Source organism: Rhagoletis zephyria, unplaced genomic scaffold (assembly GCF_001687245.7).
Source record: "Rhagoletis zephyria isolate East Lansing unplaced genomic scaffold, Rhagoletis_zephyria_1.1 Rzeph_scaffold_00254, whole genome shotgun sequence".
Taxonomy (NCBI): domain Eukaryota; kingdom Metazoa; phylum Arthropoda; class Insecta; order Diptera; family Tephritidae; genus Rhagoletis; species Rhagoletis zephyria.
The window spans coordinates 326,256-342,701 of record NW_016157338.1 but is presented as its reverse complement, the minus strand read 5'-3'; the positions used below and the strand labels follow the sequence as shown (position 1 = coordinate 342,701).

Sequence of the window (16,446 nt, the reverse complement as noted above, 5' to 3'; positions counted from 1 at the left end):
TTTATTCAATGCGCGCAAGCCAAATCTCACACGAAATGCATAGAAAAAACATTAGTGGGCAATGAAAGCAAAAACAATTTGCAAGCTGCGGCGCAAGCTAACGTCCGAGCCACACACTACGTCCGTCCGTCGGTACGTCTTAGCGTTGTTTCTCCCGCCACTATTGCGCCACCGCCGCACACAAGTCGTCTGTCTGCCGCAAAGCTTTTTGCATTTTCTGTTTGCAAAACAGCTCAGCTTCAGCTCACAATCAGCTCAGCAGCGCAATGCGCGCCAGTGCCTTCGCAGCAGTCGTAGCAGAGTTCTCGCCGTCATCATTGTCGTTGTGAACACAAAACTCTCGGTGCGCCTGCAATCGGGCAACAGTTGTACGTGGAAATTATGGCGAATTTGTTGTGTTGTGTTTTGTATTTTATGCGAATTTTTCAAGCGCGCGCTTAATCGTATTTTTACGAAAATTTACGTATAAAACTAAGCGTGCGCCTAACTAGACTTCGCGTTAAACGCTCCACACTCAGCGCGCTATTTACTTGCCAATGTTTTTTTGTTGGTGCTTTCTGCTGTTTTGCTGATTGCCCTTCTCTCTATGCCTGTGTTGTCAAGCGTCGCTGGCGGGTTAATGCTACTACAACTGTGCGCCTCGTACGCACATACTTCTGCTGTGTTTTTTTTGCGTCATCCGTAAAATCGCGCGCTCGTCGGCCTCCGTGAGTGTGTGTATGTATCTACGCCTGTGCGTGTAGTTGTGCACAATAAACCGGTTTATTGCCAGTTAATGTTTTTCGTTTGCGTTTCGATGTAGCGCCTCCGTCGCGTCATCAACATACTCGCATCATTCTGGCATAGTTCAGCTCAGCGCAAGTGTGTAAAAGGGGCAAGCAAGTGCGGCGTTGCCGCTGAGTAGGCAAACAAACCAAAAGCAACTAAGCGCGCCAGAGCAAAGCCAAAGCAAATTGTACTATTAATAGCACGTATCAACATTGAATGAAAATTAGTAATGATTTTAGCTTAACATCATTTGAGCGTCAACGCTCGTTAGTTAGTTTTATTGAATAATAATTCTCTATTAATTAACCTTTATTTATTTGTGTATTTTTTACATTTAACCGTTTCTTTACTTAGCTATATGATTTGTAATTGGTGTTTTTAAGGTTTTCAATAAATTGAATAGAAGTTGTAGTAAGTGGGTGCCTATGAGTGTAGAGAAATAGTTCTTTGAGCTCTGCCCGATATAGACAGAAACTTCGACAACACATCACATGTACGAATGTGCAGATATTGACATACATACTTACCTACGTACTGGAATTTGGGTACAGCGTGGTTAAGTTACAAACCTCGAAAGGATTTCTTCAAGAAGGTGACTGTACTGTCACCCCTCCTGTGGAGCTTGATAATGAACGTACTTTTACAAACCCACTCGTATAATGACTTCCGCTGTTAGGTATATCACTATTTCTAGAATGAAGTTGACAGTTTGCGATATAATGAAGTTGCGTTAACCCCTCTCTCTTATTCTCTTATTATGAAGTCGGTAATAAACACGATTTTTCTAAAGGAAAGAAATAAGAAAATAATTATATTTTACAATTTAATTAAAAAACAAATTTAACAATTAAAAAAAAAAAACAAATTTCTAATCACATAATTTATTCTGCTTTCAAAAAAAATATTTTTTTGTTTATTTAAAAAAAAAATTATCTAAAATTTACTCCTTTTTCCGAAAAATTCTGCTTTATCTAAAATATTTCCTCTTAAGTGTACATTTCTTAAAGTTTAATGTCTAAAAATAAGACATCTTCCTAAAAATATATACAAACATATTCTAAAAATACTGTTTTTCTAAAGAAATTTTCTATCAAGTGAATATTTTTTCTAAAAATCAGATTTTTTCAAAAAATGTATATTTTTTCTCTAAATTTTTTTCTAAAACTATTTTTTTCCAAAAGTAATTTATCTAATTGATGATCAATTTTTCTAGCTTGGGTAAAAATAATTATTTCAAAAATTGTATGATATAAAAATAGCTAAAAACAAATGAAGCACATTATAAAAAACGGAAATCTTTAAAATGATTCACAAAGTTATCTCATGACTGGTTAAGCTTTTTGGAAAGCAAGTTTCGCTTGGTGCTGAAAGGCTTAAAGTAACGGAAGGTGCGCCAGAGTGGGGCTAAATTTTAACTTCCTTTGATGCGATTATATCCAAAGCTACGATAGTACTAATGGTGTGCAGGTGTCTCACAGCAAAGTCTTGTTGGTGCAGCGCAAAGGTCTTGAAGTGGGTGTACACTAAATCGTCGAACCTTACAACTAAAAACAAAAAAAAACAAGTTCGCTGTACACCCCTGAGTCTAAAGCATTTTTTCAAGGCAATTTTGACAAACAGTTCTTTTTAACGTACCTAGAGGTTGGCTTTTTGCATTTTTCACCTACATTCGGCAATAAAAATACTTTTTTTTAATAGTTCTACTGAAATAATGGAAATACTTTATTAGCAATAGTTTAATGATCTTTAAATTTAAGGTGATACGTTCTGGTGATAATAACTGAGATCGGGTGGGTAAGTTATAGAACGTAGTACTTGAGGTCCATGAGCTCTGGTACAAAATAATGTCTCCTCGCAATAAAAAATGTATTATATCACGCTTTGAGTTCCGACTGTAAAATTATGACGAAAAATGTGAAAAGACGACCCTTGTGCACGGCCGATTTTTTTTTTTGCGATTACCTTGCAAAACTACTTCAGATTCGAAGATGTATGGTGAACTTTTTTTCTGATTGGGGCTAATTTACCCTTTAATAGTACGGCCAGTTAATACACATGAGTCAGTGACATGGGCTTCGAGAACTAGTGTAGTCACGCTGTGACAATCTCTCACGAAACTTCAACGTCATTGGCAGAGGAAAGGTCTCATCGTCCAAGAACATGGAAAAGCCAGTTCCCTCTAGTCCTTTTCACCAGAGATGAAATGAGCAAAGCGGCCAGTTTCGAAAATAAATTCAACATAGAGCTCTGCCCTAAATAGCATAATTCATGATAATTACGCCTTTTGACCCTTTGATCGGAGAGAACTTTCTATTTCGTAGCTGCAACTATTTTTTTTCGCACTTTCGCTCAGTTTAACCTACTTACAGTGAAAACCGGAAGTCGGTAATACAACCAAAAAAATGTTCGTTTTCCAATAAAACCATTTTCATCCAGGACGAATCGACTTTCGAAGGTCATTTAGAGGTTGAAAAAGTCCTAGGACACCCGGAATATTTTTATTCAGACAAATTTTCCAAAAGAAGTGCCACCAATTTTAGCATTATTTGGCAATTTGCTATTCATTTATTTAATATTTTTATAAAAAGTGTAGCTATCTAAGTGTAGTTATCTAACAAAAAAAAAAAAAACATTTCATCAAAATTTTGAACTTTTCAACTAGATTTCTTAGAAATATACTGAGTATGCAGTTTTGTAGCCCATTTCAATTTTAGGATAACGACTTTTAAGTTGCCGTTAAACGTGGCAATGCAAGCGCTTTTTATACGCATTTTGCTGTCAAAATACGAAATCAAAAGTCTACTTTACCGTGTAAACAGTCAGAAAGTCCATTTTGCAGATTTGCAGAAATCACTTTCGGAAATAAAAATAGCAAGGTGTAACTGCTACTGAAATTACGCAAATTCGTTTTTGATCGCAACTTGCTCGTGCTGCACTAGCAATTTTCATTTTTGCTGCAAGTGCTGTCAAACCAATCGAGTGTTGCCTTGTGACACGTTTTTTTCGCGAATTTATATAAAATTATAAAAATGTTGAATAAAATATGAAAAACACGTGTAATTAATTTTTTCTCCTGATATGGAGTATTTAAGTAGTAATGTATTAGATATTTTATGACTGTTTTTGTTTCGCGCGAAAAGTGTTCATATGTACTTATGTATGTACTCACATAATTAGGAACGTACGAGTGCGCCCCATTTTGCTCATTATATACTAAACGAGAGTTCGCGCCACAGTAATAATATTTGGTTGCGCTCGCATTGCAAAATCAAAAATATAGTTTAAAATAGAAAGCATATGGGCATACATACTTACGCAAATCGTCGTGAATGCGAAATAATCGAATGCCTGAAATAGACACACTTTAAATTTACAAAAATAAAAACTAATTTCTAAAATAAAAATTAAAAAAAGTAAAAACAAAAATGCCCCAACGCTCGCCCTTCGCCATTCAAGAGCTGCTTGGTTTAAGTAATTCCGCCGCTGCAGCAGCCGCAGCCGCCGTTGCTGTCGTTGCCGTCGCCAAAACTCAAGACGACAACCCAAGCGGTGACTTAAACGAATGCAGTGGCGACTGCGATACAACAACTACAAAACCAAAAATGTATTCGCCCACAGCAGCGGCAGCAGCAGCAAGTCGAGCAACACCACCATCGCCGCCAACTCAGGCCTCCACAACAACAACAACAACTACGACGCGCACGCCGCCGCCCACCCATCAAAAGTGCGCTGCTGCCGGCACACCAAGTAGCAGCAGTTTAGCCACTTCATTGAGTTCGTCGATAACTCCAGGCACAAGTGCATCCACCACCGCGGCTGTGTCAGCATCAGTGGTCACTTCGGTTAGCGCCAGCGGCAGTGGTGTTTCATCGCCTTTTAATGTCGCTACAGCTGCCGCTGGCGATCAGCAACAGCTTGCTGCACATCAGCAGCAGCAGCAGCAGCAGCAGNTAGCCACTTCATTGAGTTCGTCGATAACTCCAGGCACAAGTGCATCCACCACCGCGGCTGTGTCAGCATCAGTGGTCACTTCGGTTAGCGCCAGCGGCAGTGGTGTTTCATCGCCTTTTAATGTCGCTACAGCTGCCGCTGGCGATCAGCAACAGCTTGCTGCACATCAGCAGCAGCAGCAGCAGCAGCAGCAACAACAACACCACCACCAGATGACTATGGCCGCTGCTGCCGCCTCCCGCATGGCTTACTTCAATGCGCATGCTGCTGTCGCTGCGGCTTTCTTGCCTCATAATTTGGGAGGTGGCAGCGCTGCTGCTGCTGCTGCTGCGGTGCAACATCAAAATAGCCTGCATGCATTACAACAACAACAACAACATCAGCATCATCATCCCCATCATCATTTGACGCTGCAGCATCATACGCACGGGCATCCGCATCATTTGTTGCATGCGCAAGGTAAGTTAGAGGGAGAGAAGAGGAGAAGAATTCTAGCTCTTTTTATTATTGGTTTTTTAGTAACAGCGCACAGTGATTCAAAATTGGCATGTTGTGTTTATAATTCACCGGAGCCTTAATTTTTCACTCAATTTGAATTTTTTGATGAAAGCTAATAAAATTTGCAAAAGAGCGGTTGAGCCCGATTTTTGATTTTTTTGTTTGTATAAATTTTTTTTTAGTGCAATGTGCAGAAAAAGTAGAAATTTTGAAGAAAATCGATTTTCCTGTTCCAGTTAATAAAGGTTACATAATAAAAACCAGTTGCAAACAATTGTAGGGTTCTCCCAAAAAAAAAATTCTCAGGAAACATTTTTATGGAAAAATGCAGTTATAAAAAGATGTCCCAGAAAGTTCGTGTTTTTAGTAGAAATATACATACATACATACGTAGTTACTATATACAGGAACTCATTCAGTTCTTTTTAGCATGCAATATTAGAAAAAAAAATTTAAATAAAAATTAAAAAATAAAAAATAAAAATAAGAGTGTTTTGAACATCGGTAATTTTAGGAAAGAATAGTTCATCAGTAAAAATTATATGTATTTACAAAAAAAAAGTGTTTAACAAAAATAGTTTATCAGAAAATTAGAGAAGAAAGTACCAAACATAAGAATTAAAGATTAGTTTTTCGGTACAAAATATTTCCTTCGGGAGAATTTATTTTTAAAAATAAAAATTAAAAAACAAACTGGTACATGATATGCAAAATATAAACTCAAAAGAGAAAACGTATTTTTTAGAACAAAACGCTAAAAATATTTTTTGATGATTTTTTACAAAAAAAAAAAAACAAATATCACACACAATCACAATCAAAAAAAAATTATCATTCATGAAAAAGAATATTTTTTAGAAAAGCTATTTTGCGCGTAAAAATTATTTCTGGGATTAATAAAATATATATTTAAGATACAAATTTTGAGGAAAAAAGTAGCTTTTTTGACAAAAATTATTTTAGCTAAAAAAAATATATTTTTACTTTTCATGGAAAAAATTATGCAGGAAAAATATTTTTTAAGGAAAATTCATAATATTTGCCAAAGTTATAAAAAAAAATGTACCGTAAATAAGAATATTTTTGATCAGAAAAACTATTTTTTGTGCAAAAATATAATTTTTTTGGGGGAACAATTGTTTGTAACAAAAAAATTTCAGAGAAACACTTACATAAAACACTTAGATATAAATTTAGAAAAAGTAGGTTTGAAAAATTTTATTTATTTAGAAAAAAACTTATGAGGTTGATTAAATATTTTTCAAATTAGTTTGTAGTTAAAATAAATAAAAATTTTCGGAGAAATTTGTTTTTTACATAACATTCTGTATTTGATATCATAATTTGATTATTTAGCCCTCGATTAAACACAATTTTCAATTCATATCATGCGTTTTTTATGGTAGTTATAGGATTATGATCCTAGCTTTACAAAAATGTACTTGAATCGTGTTTTTATTTTTATAGTTTGTAAAGTTTTAAAACCTAGACACCTTGGATGTGTATTTTTTCTATTTACATATCGATGGCTGAGTGGAAGATCGACCTATCTCGGCAGCNCAAAAAAAAAAAACAAATATCCCCCACAATCAAAAAAAAATTACCATTCATAAAAAAATAATATTTTTTTAGAAAAGCTATTTTGCGCGTAAAAATTATTTCTGGGATTAATAAAATATAAATTTAAGTTAACAAATTTTGAGCAGAAAAAACTCTTTTTGGACAAAAAACATTTTTTAGAACAAAATTGTTTTACGCTAAAAATATTTTTTAAAGATCTTTTTACAAAAAACAAATATCTACCACAATCAAAAAAAAATTACCATTAATAAAGAAGAATATTATATATTAAGATACAAATTTTGAGGAAAAAAGTAGCTTTTTTGGCAAATATTATTTTAGCTAAAAAAAAAATATTTTTTTAACTTTTCATGGAAAAAATTATGCAGGAAAAATATTTTTCAAGAAAAACTCATAATATTTGCCAAAGTTATAAAAAAAATGTACCATAAATAAGAATATTTTTATCAGAAAAACTATTTTTTGCGCAAAAATATAATTTTTTTTGGGGAACAATTGTTTGTAACAAAAAAATTTCAGAGAAACACTTACATAAAACACTTAGATATAAATTTAGAAAAAGTTGTTTTGAAAAATTGTATTTATTTAGAAAAAACTTATGAGGTTGATTAAATATTTTTCAAATTGGTTTGTAGTTAAAATGAATAAAAATTTTCGGACAAATTTATTTTTTACATAAAATTCTTTATTTGATATCATAATTTGATTATTTAGCCCTCGATTAAACACAATTTTCATATGCTTTATAATTGCTTTACTTAAATACATACAATATATGATATTTTTTTACTGTTGACTGTTGTTGTATGTATTTACGATTTAGGTCTGTTTTCTCAAGTAGCCCATAAAATTTATTTGCCCATGAAACATAAATTTTGTTCTCGAAAAATATGTTTAAAGAGCAGGTAAGTTTTAAAAGCTAAATACTTTAGTGTTTTTTAGTTTTTATATAATAATTTTTTCAATATTCTCACTTTTTGATAATTTTAAGGTGGTACAAATAGTCCTTCATGCTTAATAGTATTTTATAGACACTTTTTAACTCTAGCTTGTTCCTCATTTGATTTTGAGTTAAAATTGCAGATTATATTTCATCGTTGTAAGCTGGTCATATTCATCAGCGCTCTATGCATTCGGGATTAATTTGGCATTTGTTGTATCCAAGGAAGCTCTGTTCTCGTATTATGAAGGCGTTGATTTTTCTCGCGGGATCTCTCAGTCAATTCCTTCTTCACTCACTGTCAGGTCTTGCAAAGTAAAATAAAAGAAATCAAAATATTTGGTTAGTAAATCGAACTTCATGTTTTCTTGTTTCTAAACACCAAGTTTCCTACGACTTTTAACAGATACGATTTCAAATATTGATCCTTGAAAGGGTAGTTCGAATTAGAGAAATAGACGCTGGGTTTACCTGGAGCCGTCGCGATGGAAGCCTAGACTTTATCATTCCCGCAGACTTACACAAAACACTGAATATCATTGTACTCAGAATGAAACTAATCTTTAGTGCGTCTATTCACCGGTACTCACTCGAGATCAAATTCCAAGGTAAAAAATAGCTAAACAAGGAGTCTCGTAGGATGGCGTACTGGTTTAATTCTACATCCCGAATATTCCCAGGCACCAGTGGAAGCTGCGCTGTCAAAATGACGCGAAGTTCCAGGTCTGTATGGACAGCAACGGCATTCTTTCTGATGTCGCCTGAATATCAACCACTTTACTTAGCGAGACTATACTGCTACCCGTCAGAGAACAGAATTTCATGTCCAGCAGGAAATTATTGCGCGGTGCTACCGCAGGGAACACCAGAACCGAAATTTGGAGGAAGTAGAACCCTTCCTAGGTACTTCGAAATGCATATCTACGCATTTACGGATGAGATCCCTAACTACGGTGCACAACTACTGGACCCGACGTTGTGCAGAGGCTCTTGAAGAACATTGACCGAGAGACAATCACAAACTTTACCAACTCTCCTCCCGTCGTGATCGTAGGTCAACCACCAGCTGCCTCGAGTGACCGGCGTAACTCTGCCGCAACAAAGAGCTGGATACTAAACCCCTACTTCTCCAGACTCGACCACGGCATGCCTATACATATAGGCGATGGATACAATCTACATAGATAAATACTTGCGATATCACTCGGCTCTATTGGCTGGTAGATGGTCGAGCGGTCAGATCTGATCTGATCAGCTTACACTGAAATGACCTCTCTACCTCCGGATCATTGCGCACCACTTGTTAGACATATGTATGTATGTAGAGCCAACAAACAAGGCTGACGCTTCTCTGAAAAACTCGATGGTCTGTGTGAATCAGTACTTGGTAGATATCCATTTTTTTTTTAATTTTTAAGTGAAGTAAATAACCTGGACATCAAGGTTTTAATTTTCTAAAAATTTATACCAATTTGAATTAACAACAAGTGTATGGCAAAAAAATGTATGGCCAAAAATTGATGTTTAAACTTTAAATTAAAATGTATCTCCATTTTTTAATTTATTAAAAGTATGTATATTAGAGCAAATTCTGCAATGAAACCATGAGTCTAAAATCAAATTGGAGTTTGTCAAATTGCGAAAATAGGTTTTGAAGAAAATTTGAAAATTTGCTAATTTGCAGGAGTGAATTCTTCACTTCTTGTTATGTTTTTTTTTTTTTAAGAAAATTTAAGCACTTTACGACACAACAGCAAAACGGTAAGGAACCTGTTTCGTAATTTGGCAAACTTCAAATTGATTTTGGACCCAAGTTTTCTTCGGCAAATTTGCTTAGTTTTCAACGTAGAATACTTCTGTGCTATAAGCGCATAGTCGAATAAATCTCCCATAAAAATTGACCCGCCCTAATGTATGCATATAATATATTTCCACTTTTCAAATGAATATAAATCTATATCCGGTTTCTAGTTTATCCGTTTTGAAATTACCAAAAACGTATGACCAAATTTTATAGCACAGAAAATTCATGTCCAAAAAATTATGTCCAATTTTTAAATGACCAAAAATCATGTTCAGATTTTTAAATGACATGCAGTTTTTAATTGACCCAAAAATTATGTTCAGTTTTCAAAAGCCCAACAAAGTATATTTGTATTTTTTTGAGCTACCAAAAGTTATGTCAATTATTTGAATGTCCAATTTATAAATGGCCAAAAATAATGTCTAGTTTTTATACTTAGACTTTTTGTCGAATTTTTAAATGACCAAAATTATGTCCAGTTTTCAAATGACCAGAACATATAGCCAGTTTTTAAACGAAAGTAGATTCATGTCCTAAGAATTATGTCTAATTTTTAAATGATCAAAACTTATGTCCAGTTTTTAAATCACAACATTAAATATGCAGTTTTTTGTTCACCTAAAAATAATGTGCAGTTTGTAAATGACCAAAAATTATGTAACGTTCTTTATTAAAAGAAAATTCTAGTCAAAAAAATTATGTCCATTTTTATAGGACCAAAAAGTATCTGTGTCCAGTTTTCAAATGATCAAATCTTATGGCCAGTTTTTAAAATTCATGTCCAAAAAATATGTACAGTTTTTAAATGACCAAAAATGGTGTATCCTTTTTAACGGACATAAATTAATACGTATGAAGTTTTTTTAACATAAAAATTATATCCAGTATTTAAGTGACTTAAAAATTATGTTCGAGGTTTTAATAACCCAAATTATATACGAAAAGAATTTAGTAGTACCCTAATATTTATACACACACACACAGAGTGGCCAAAATTNCCCAAAACCCACCCCTTGTGTGCGCTAATGCCCTAGGTACTTCGAAATGCATATCTACGCATTTACGGATGAGATCCCTAGGTGCACAACCACTGGACCCGACGTTGTGCAGAAGCCCTTGAAGAACATTCACCGAGAGACAATCAAAAACTTTACCAACTTTCCTACCGTAAATGTCGTCATCGTAGGAGAAGTTTTAGCAGCCTCGAGTGAACGGCGTAACTCTGGCGCAACAAAGGTCTGGATACTAAACCCCTACTTCTCCAGACTCGACCACGGTATGCCTTATAAATTTGTATATGTTCGGCTTGTGAAGGCACCCCGCAGGACAGCTTCTTCGCTTTCCCACCTTAAACCCACTCAGCTAACACCCTTTTCTTTTGTCTGACCCCAACAATTGGCCGGTTTTAGTTTATCCAGTTTTTGAAGTACCAAAGATTATATTCAGTTTTAAAATCACCAAAAACGTATGTCCAGATTTTAAATCACAGAAAATTCATGTCCAATAAATTATGTCCAATTTTTAAATTACCAAAAATTATGTTCAGTTTTTGAATGTCAAAAAGTAACATGCAAATTTTTATTGACTCAAAAATTTTATTCAGTTTTCAAAAGCCCAACACTAGTGATCAGTTTTTAAAGTTATGTCAAGTATTTGAGTGTCCAGTTTATAAATGGTCAAAAATTATGTCAAGTATTTATATTTAGACTTTCTGTCAAATTTTTATATGACCAAAATTATGTCCAGTTTTCTGTCAAATTTTTATTTGACCAAAATTATGTCCAGTTTTGACCAGAACATATGGTCAGTTTTTAGACGAAAGTAGATTCATGTCCTAAGAATTATGTCTAATTTTTAAATGATCAAAACTTATGTCCAGATTTTAAATCACAACAATTAATATGCAGTTTTTTGTTCACTTAAAAATTATGTGCAGTTTGTAAATAACCAAAAATTATGTAAAGTTCTTTAATAAAAGAAAATTGTAGTCAAAAAAATTATGTAAATTTTTATAGGACCAAAAAGTATCAATGTCCAGTTATCAAATGACCAAATCTTATGGCCAGTTTTTAAAATTCATGTCCAAAAAATATGTACAATTTTTAAATGACCGAAAACGATGTCTGCTTTTTAACGGACATAAATTAATACGTATGAAGTTTTTTTTTCACATAAAAATTATATCCAGTATTTAAGTGACTTAAAAATTATGTTCGAGGTTGTAATAACCCAAATTATATACGAAAAGAGTTTAGTAGTACCCTAATATTTATACACACACACACACAGAGTGGCCAAAATTACTCATCAAAGGAATTATATTTTTAATTTGGTTCGACAATATTTTTAATTTGAATTCGCCAATTGCAAACTTTAATAGCTCAAAAAGAACTCTAAAATTTTACAAGAAAAAAGTGGAAAAAAACATTTTTTGACAATCACCAAAAATGATTGCAAGCAATAATAATTTTCACAAACCGAGCGCAGGAAATCAATGTTGACTCAGAGAAGCAACAGCGCGGAAAGGCATTCGACGCATTTGATTCACACACAGATTANATAATTTGGTTCGACAATATTTTTAATTTGAATTCGCCAATTGCAAACTTTAATAGCTCCAAAAGAACTCTAAAATTTTACAATAAAATAGTGGAAAAAACCCCTTTTTTGACAATCACCAAAAATGATTGCAAGCAATAATAATTTTCACAAACCGAGCGCAGGAAATCAATGTTGACTCAGAAAAGCAACAGCGCGGAAAGGCATTCGACGCATTTGATTCACACACAGATTAAACAAATTAATAACGAAAGATAAACAATGAAAACGAATATAAGTAAATAAATTGAAAATTACTTAAATTACAAAAGCAGAGCTTGGAAAAGAGGTGTGCAAGAAAAACACTGAAAAAGCTACATAATTTAACGGAAGTCATAAGCCAACAAAAACATGACAATAAGCATGGAGGAGAAGATGAGATGAATCAATAAACGACAAAAAAAAATAAAATAAAAGTAGAAAGAAAAAGAATAAGCGAGAAAATCACCAAACAGCTGACTTCACTGCTATTGTTATCAAAAGCCAGCCGTGGAGCTAGTTGATGGGGCAACACTTCAGCGCAGCTTTGCGGCGCGTAGAATAAGGTGACAAAGAATTATTCAAAACACTTGGCGNAATAAACAATGAAAACGAATATGAGTAAATAAATTGAAAATTACTTAAATTATAAAAGCAGAGCTTGGAAAAGAGGAGTGCAAGAACAACAGTGAAAAAGCTACAAAATTTAACGGAAGTCATAAGCCAACAAAAACATGACAATAAGCATGGAGGAAAAGATGAGATGAATCAATAAACGACAAAAAAAAATAAAATAAAAGTAGAAAGAAAAAGTATAAGCGATAAAATCACCAAACAGCTGACTTCACTGCTATTGTTATCAAAAGCCAACCGTGGAGCTAGTTGATGGGGAGGCAAGCAACACTTCAGCGCAGATTTGCGGCGCGTAGAATAAGGTGACAAAGAATTATTCAAAACACTTGGCGCATTTAAAAAGTAAGCAGCAAAAAACAAATACAAAAGCGGCAAATTAACGAATGTTGAGAAGAAGCACTCGAATGACAACAAAGCGGAGCAAATCAACAACGCTCGGAAACATTCATGAATTCATGAAAGAAGATACGAACGAGTGTACACCGTGTGCAGGCGCAAAAAAACTGGGAGCTGACTGAAATTGAAATCAGTTTAATCCATTCGTACGCTAATTACTTGCAACAACAATCATTGAAGCTGGCTGGCAGACTGACATTTTGGGCTGCTAGCAGGCTGGGCGGGGGCAGTTAAACGATTGTGGAACGGAAGCAACAACAATAAAGCAGCTTTTACAAAAACAATAATCTTGTTGTTGTTGTTGCTGACAATGACCGTTTATGTTGATTATTATGATGATGACGCTGTTGTCGCTGTACGAGCTGAGCGGAGAATGAGGCTGCATGAGTGGTTGGTTGGCTGTAGCGAATACTGTTATTGCCTCACAGCGACACTGCTGGCGACACTGTGAATGGCTACTTGCTGGATATTTTGTTGCTTTTCTGAAGAGCAACATGAGTAAACACTTTTCTGTGAGAAGCTTCGGCACCTACCTACACCTAGCTCCACACGAAACCTTACTTGACTGACACAACTGACCGGCTCATTGTCATTGTCACTGTTGCTTGCTCCTTAATGAATGTGTTGCTGTGTGTGCTTAATGCAAATTGCGATTGTAATGGGCTGCTCGAACAAACTTTCCTTCGAGTTTTATGCGACTTGTGGCAGCTCATTACTCCTTCACCTGTACCCACTCACTCACGTAGCGGTACACTCGCCAGCTCATTATCGCGCTAGTTCACTACTTAGCGCTTGATTTACTACCAGCTTATTTATTCGTATCTGTTTTTTTTTTGGACGTGTCTGTCTACTCCTGCCCCTCTCTTTTCCGGCTCTCTCTATCCGCAAGTCTTTAGCTGCTTAACAGCTCAGCTATGCAAAATAAGTCACTTGGCAGTGTTTATTCTGCTGACTTTGTGGTTTTTGAGCTACCTATGTATAATTTTTCTTTGATATTCGGTATTTTTTCTGCGCTCCGAAAAAGTTCACTACCTGGCTTACTTCTTTCCTTTTGTTGTTGAATAAAATTTGTGAAAAAAGACAAACTTAATTTTCAATTAAGCTGGCAAAACACTTGCTGACATATTTCTCCATCATTTTCTGTTTATTTTTCTTGTCACAGCTGCATAATTAAGCCAAATAAGCAGTTAAGAAAATATGATAAGCAGTTATGAAATTATGCATACTAATTCACAGTGTATTGAGGTTCGTGAAGATAGTAAGAACAGTAATTATGGCGAGTTAAATAGAAAAAAGTAGTAAGTAGTACAAAGTTTAAAAATTTCAACGAAGAGAAAGGCTACTAAAATACATTTCAGTAAATTTGACTTCTTTAGTTATAAACAATAAAAATGCTCGAATCTTATTCCACTAAACATAAAATATATGTAAAAATATTTTTTTTTTTTGTTTAGGCATTCATGAAGTATTCTGTTATTTATTTTGCAACCCAATAAAACAGTAATTTTAAGAACAATTTACGAATCCATTAAAACACCGCTTAGAATATCCAGATAACCAAATAAACGGATAGTAAAAGGGGAATCTGAATAACAAAACCGAATGAATATCCCAATATACGGATAGTCCGAGTCCTAGTGTACGCAGGATTGAGAAAACGACCTAAAAGAAAGAGAATTAAGTAAAAAGGGGTGCCCGGGCGACGCTTTCTCAACAATATTCAAAAAATGTTAAAGCGACTAAAAATACCTCTCGTTTGATATTTAATATAGTTTTTAAATATTTCGAGTTAGGTGGCAACCTTCTTTGAACGAGTTAGATTTTTTTTTTTTAAATTTGCCATTTGCTTTCAATTAATGTAGCTGAATCAATTTAGTATATAATAAAAATGCAATATAGAATAGGTGGCAACCCTACGAATAAAAAATTCGGCGAGATATGCAAAATTAACCCCCCGTTTGCTAAGCTTACGCTCATATTTTTTTGTTGGATCATAGAACAATTAAGATAGGTGGAAACCTAATACGAATTAACTCAGTAAAAACTTAAAAATATCAAGTTAAAAATAATTAATCAAAGAGACGTATGTATGTATAAAAATAAAATTAATTGATTGGAGTTTACGTATATGTATGTTAATTTGGCCGAGCTTCTCCTCCGATTTGTGGCGTGCGCCTTGATGTTGTGACACAAAGGGGGGGGGGGGTGACGTACCTAGAGCTTCACGCCGACTCCAAACGGCGATTCTATTTTTATGAGAAGCTGTTTTTCATGGCAGAAATACACTCGTAGGTTTGCCATTGCCTGCCGAGGGGCGACCGCTATTAGAAAAAACTTTTTTATTTTTTTGATGGTGGTCGGAAACTGGGCTCGAACCCAGGCCCAACGGGATGAGCATTGCTAACCACGACACCACAGCGGTCGCCGTATGCATAAATACACATCCAAAATTAAAAGCACATGTAGCGATATTATCATCGATAACTTCAATTAAAATCGATAATTTTATAGCTGATATCTGTTATTGATATGCTATCGATGATAAAGATATCTAAGGTATCGTTTATTTTTATCCCAATATCAAATATAACAATTATATCATAGCGATCTATTAATTAAATTACGATATATGTAATTATCGATAACTTTATTTAAAAATCATTAATCTAGACCTAAAAGCTTTCAAAAAAGTGTTATTGGCTAATAAAATCACGAGAATCATCTCGACTACTCAGGAAAGAAGTGGTTGCAAAATATTTTCAATACTTTCTAAAATAAGAACAAAAAAAATCAATACTAATATCGATAATAACGTCAATAATCGTTAATGCTATCGACTATTTATGTTATATTGCTGATAATTATATCGATTACATCTATTATTATTATGACATCGATTGCTGCAATTATATTATATCGCTCTCAGTTAAATATCGATAACGACATTTAAAAGGCATAAAATTAGACCTTAAAAGAGTTATTGGCCGATAACATCACGAAGTTAATTTCGATTATTCAGAAAAAGATTGCGAAATACAAAAATTTGTCTTTCCTTTTCTGTACGATAAGAAAAAAATTCGATACTAATCTGTAACAACATGGATAATAACCGATAACTATGTCGGCCGCTGTGGTGTAGTGGTAAGCAGTGCGCGCTTCCACACCGCAGCACCAGGGTTCAAGCCCCGGTCAAAGCAACATCGCAAAAAATATAGAGAAAAGGTTTTTTCTTAACAGCGGTCGTCCCTCGGCAGGCAATGGCAAACCTCCGAGTGAATTTCTGCCATGAAAAACAGCT

The 16,446-nt window shown here is 34.4% G+C and overlaps 1 protein-coding gene across 1 annotated transcript in view; it reads left to right on the top strand.

Moving 5' to 3' along the window:
- The first annotated feature begins 297 nt into the window (after positions 1-297).
- The window catches only part of LOC108358424 (retinal homeobox protein Rx-like), a 122,051-nt gene continuing 105,902 nt past the window's right edge, over positions 298-16,446 (top strand). The window contains exons 1-2 of the mRNA XM_017609753.1: positions 298-368; positions 4,059-5,178. Of these exons, the coding sequence (XP_017465242.1) occupies positions 4,194-5,178 (985 nt within the window). The 5' untranslated portion in view covers positions 298-368; positions 4,059-4,193. The remainder of the gene's footprint in view (positions 369-4,058; positions 5,179-16,446) is intronic.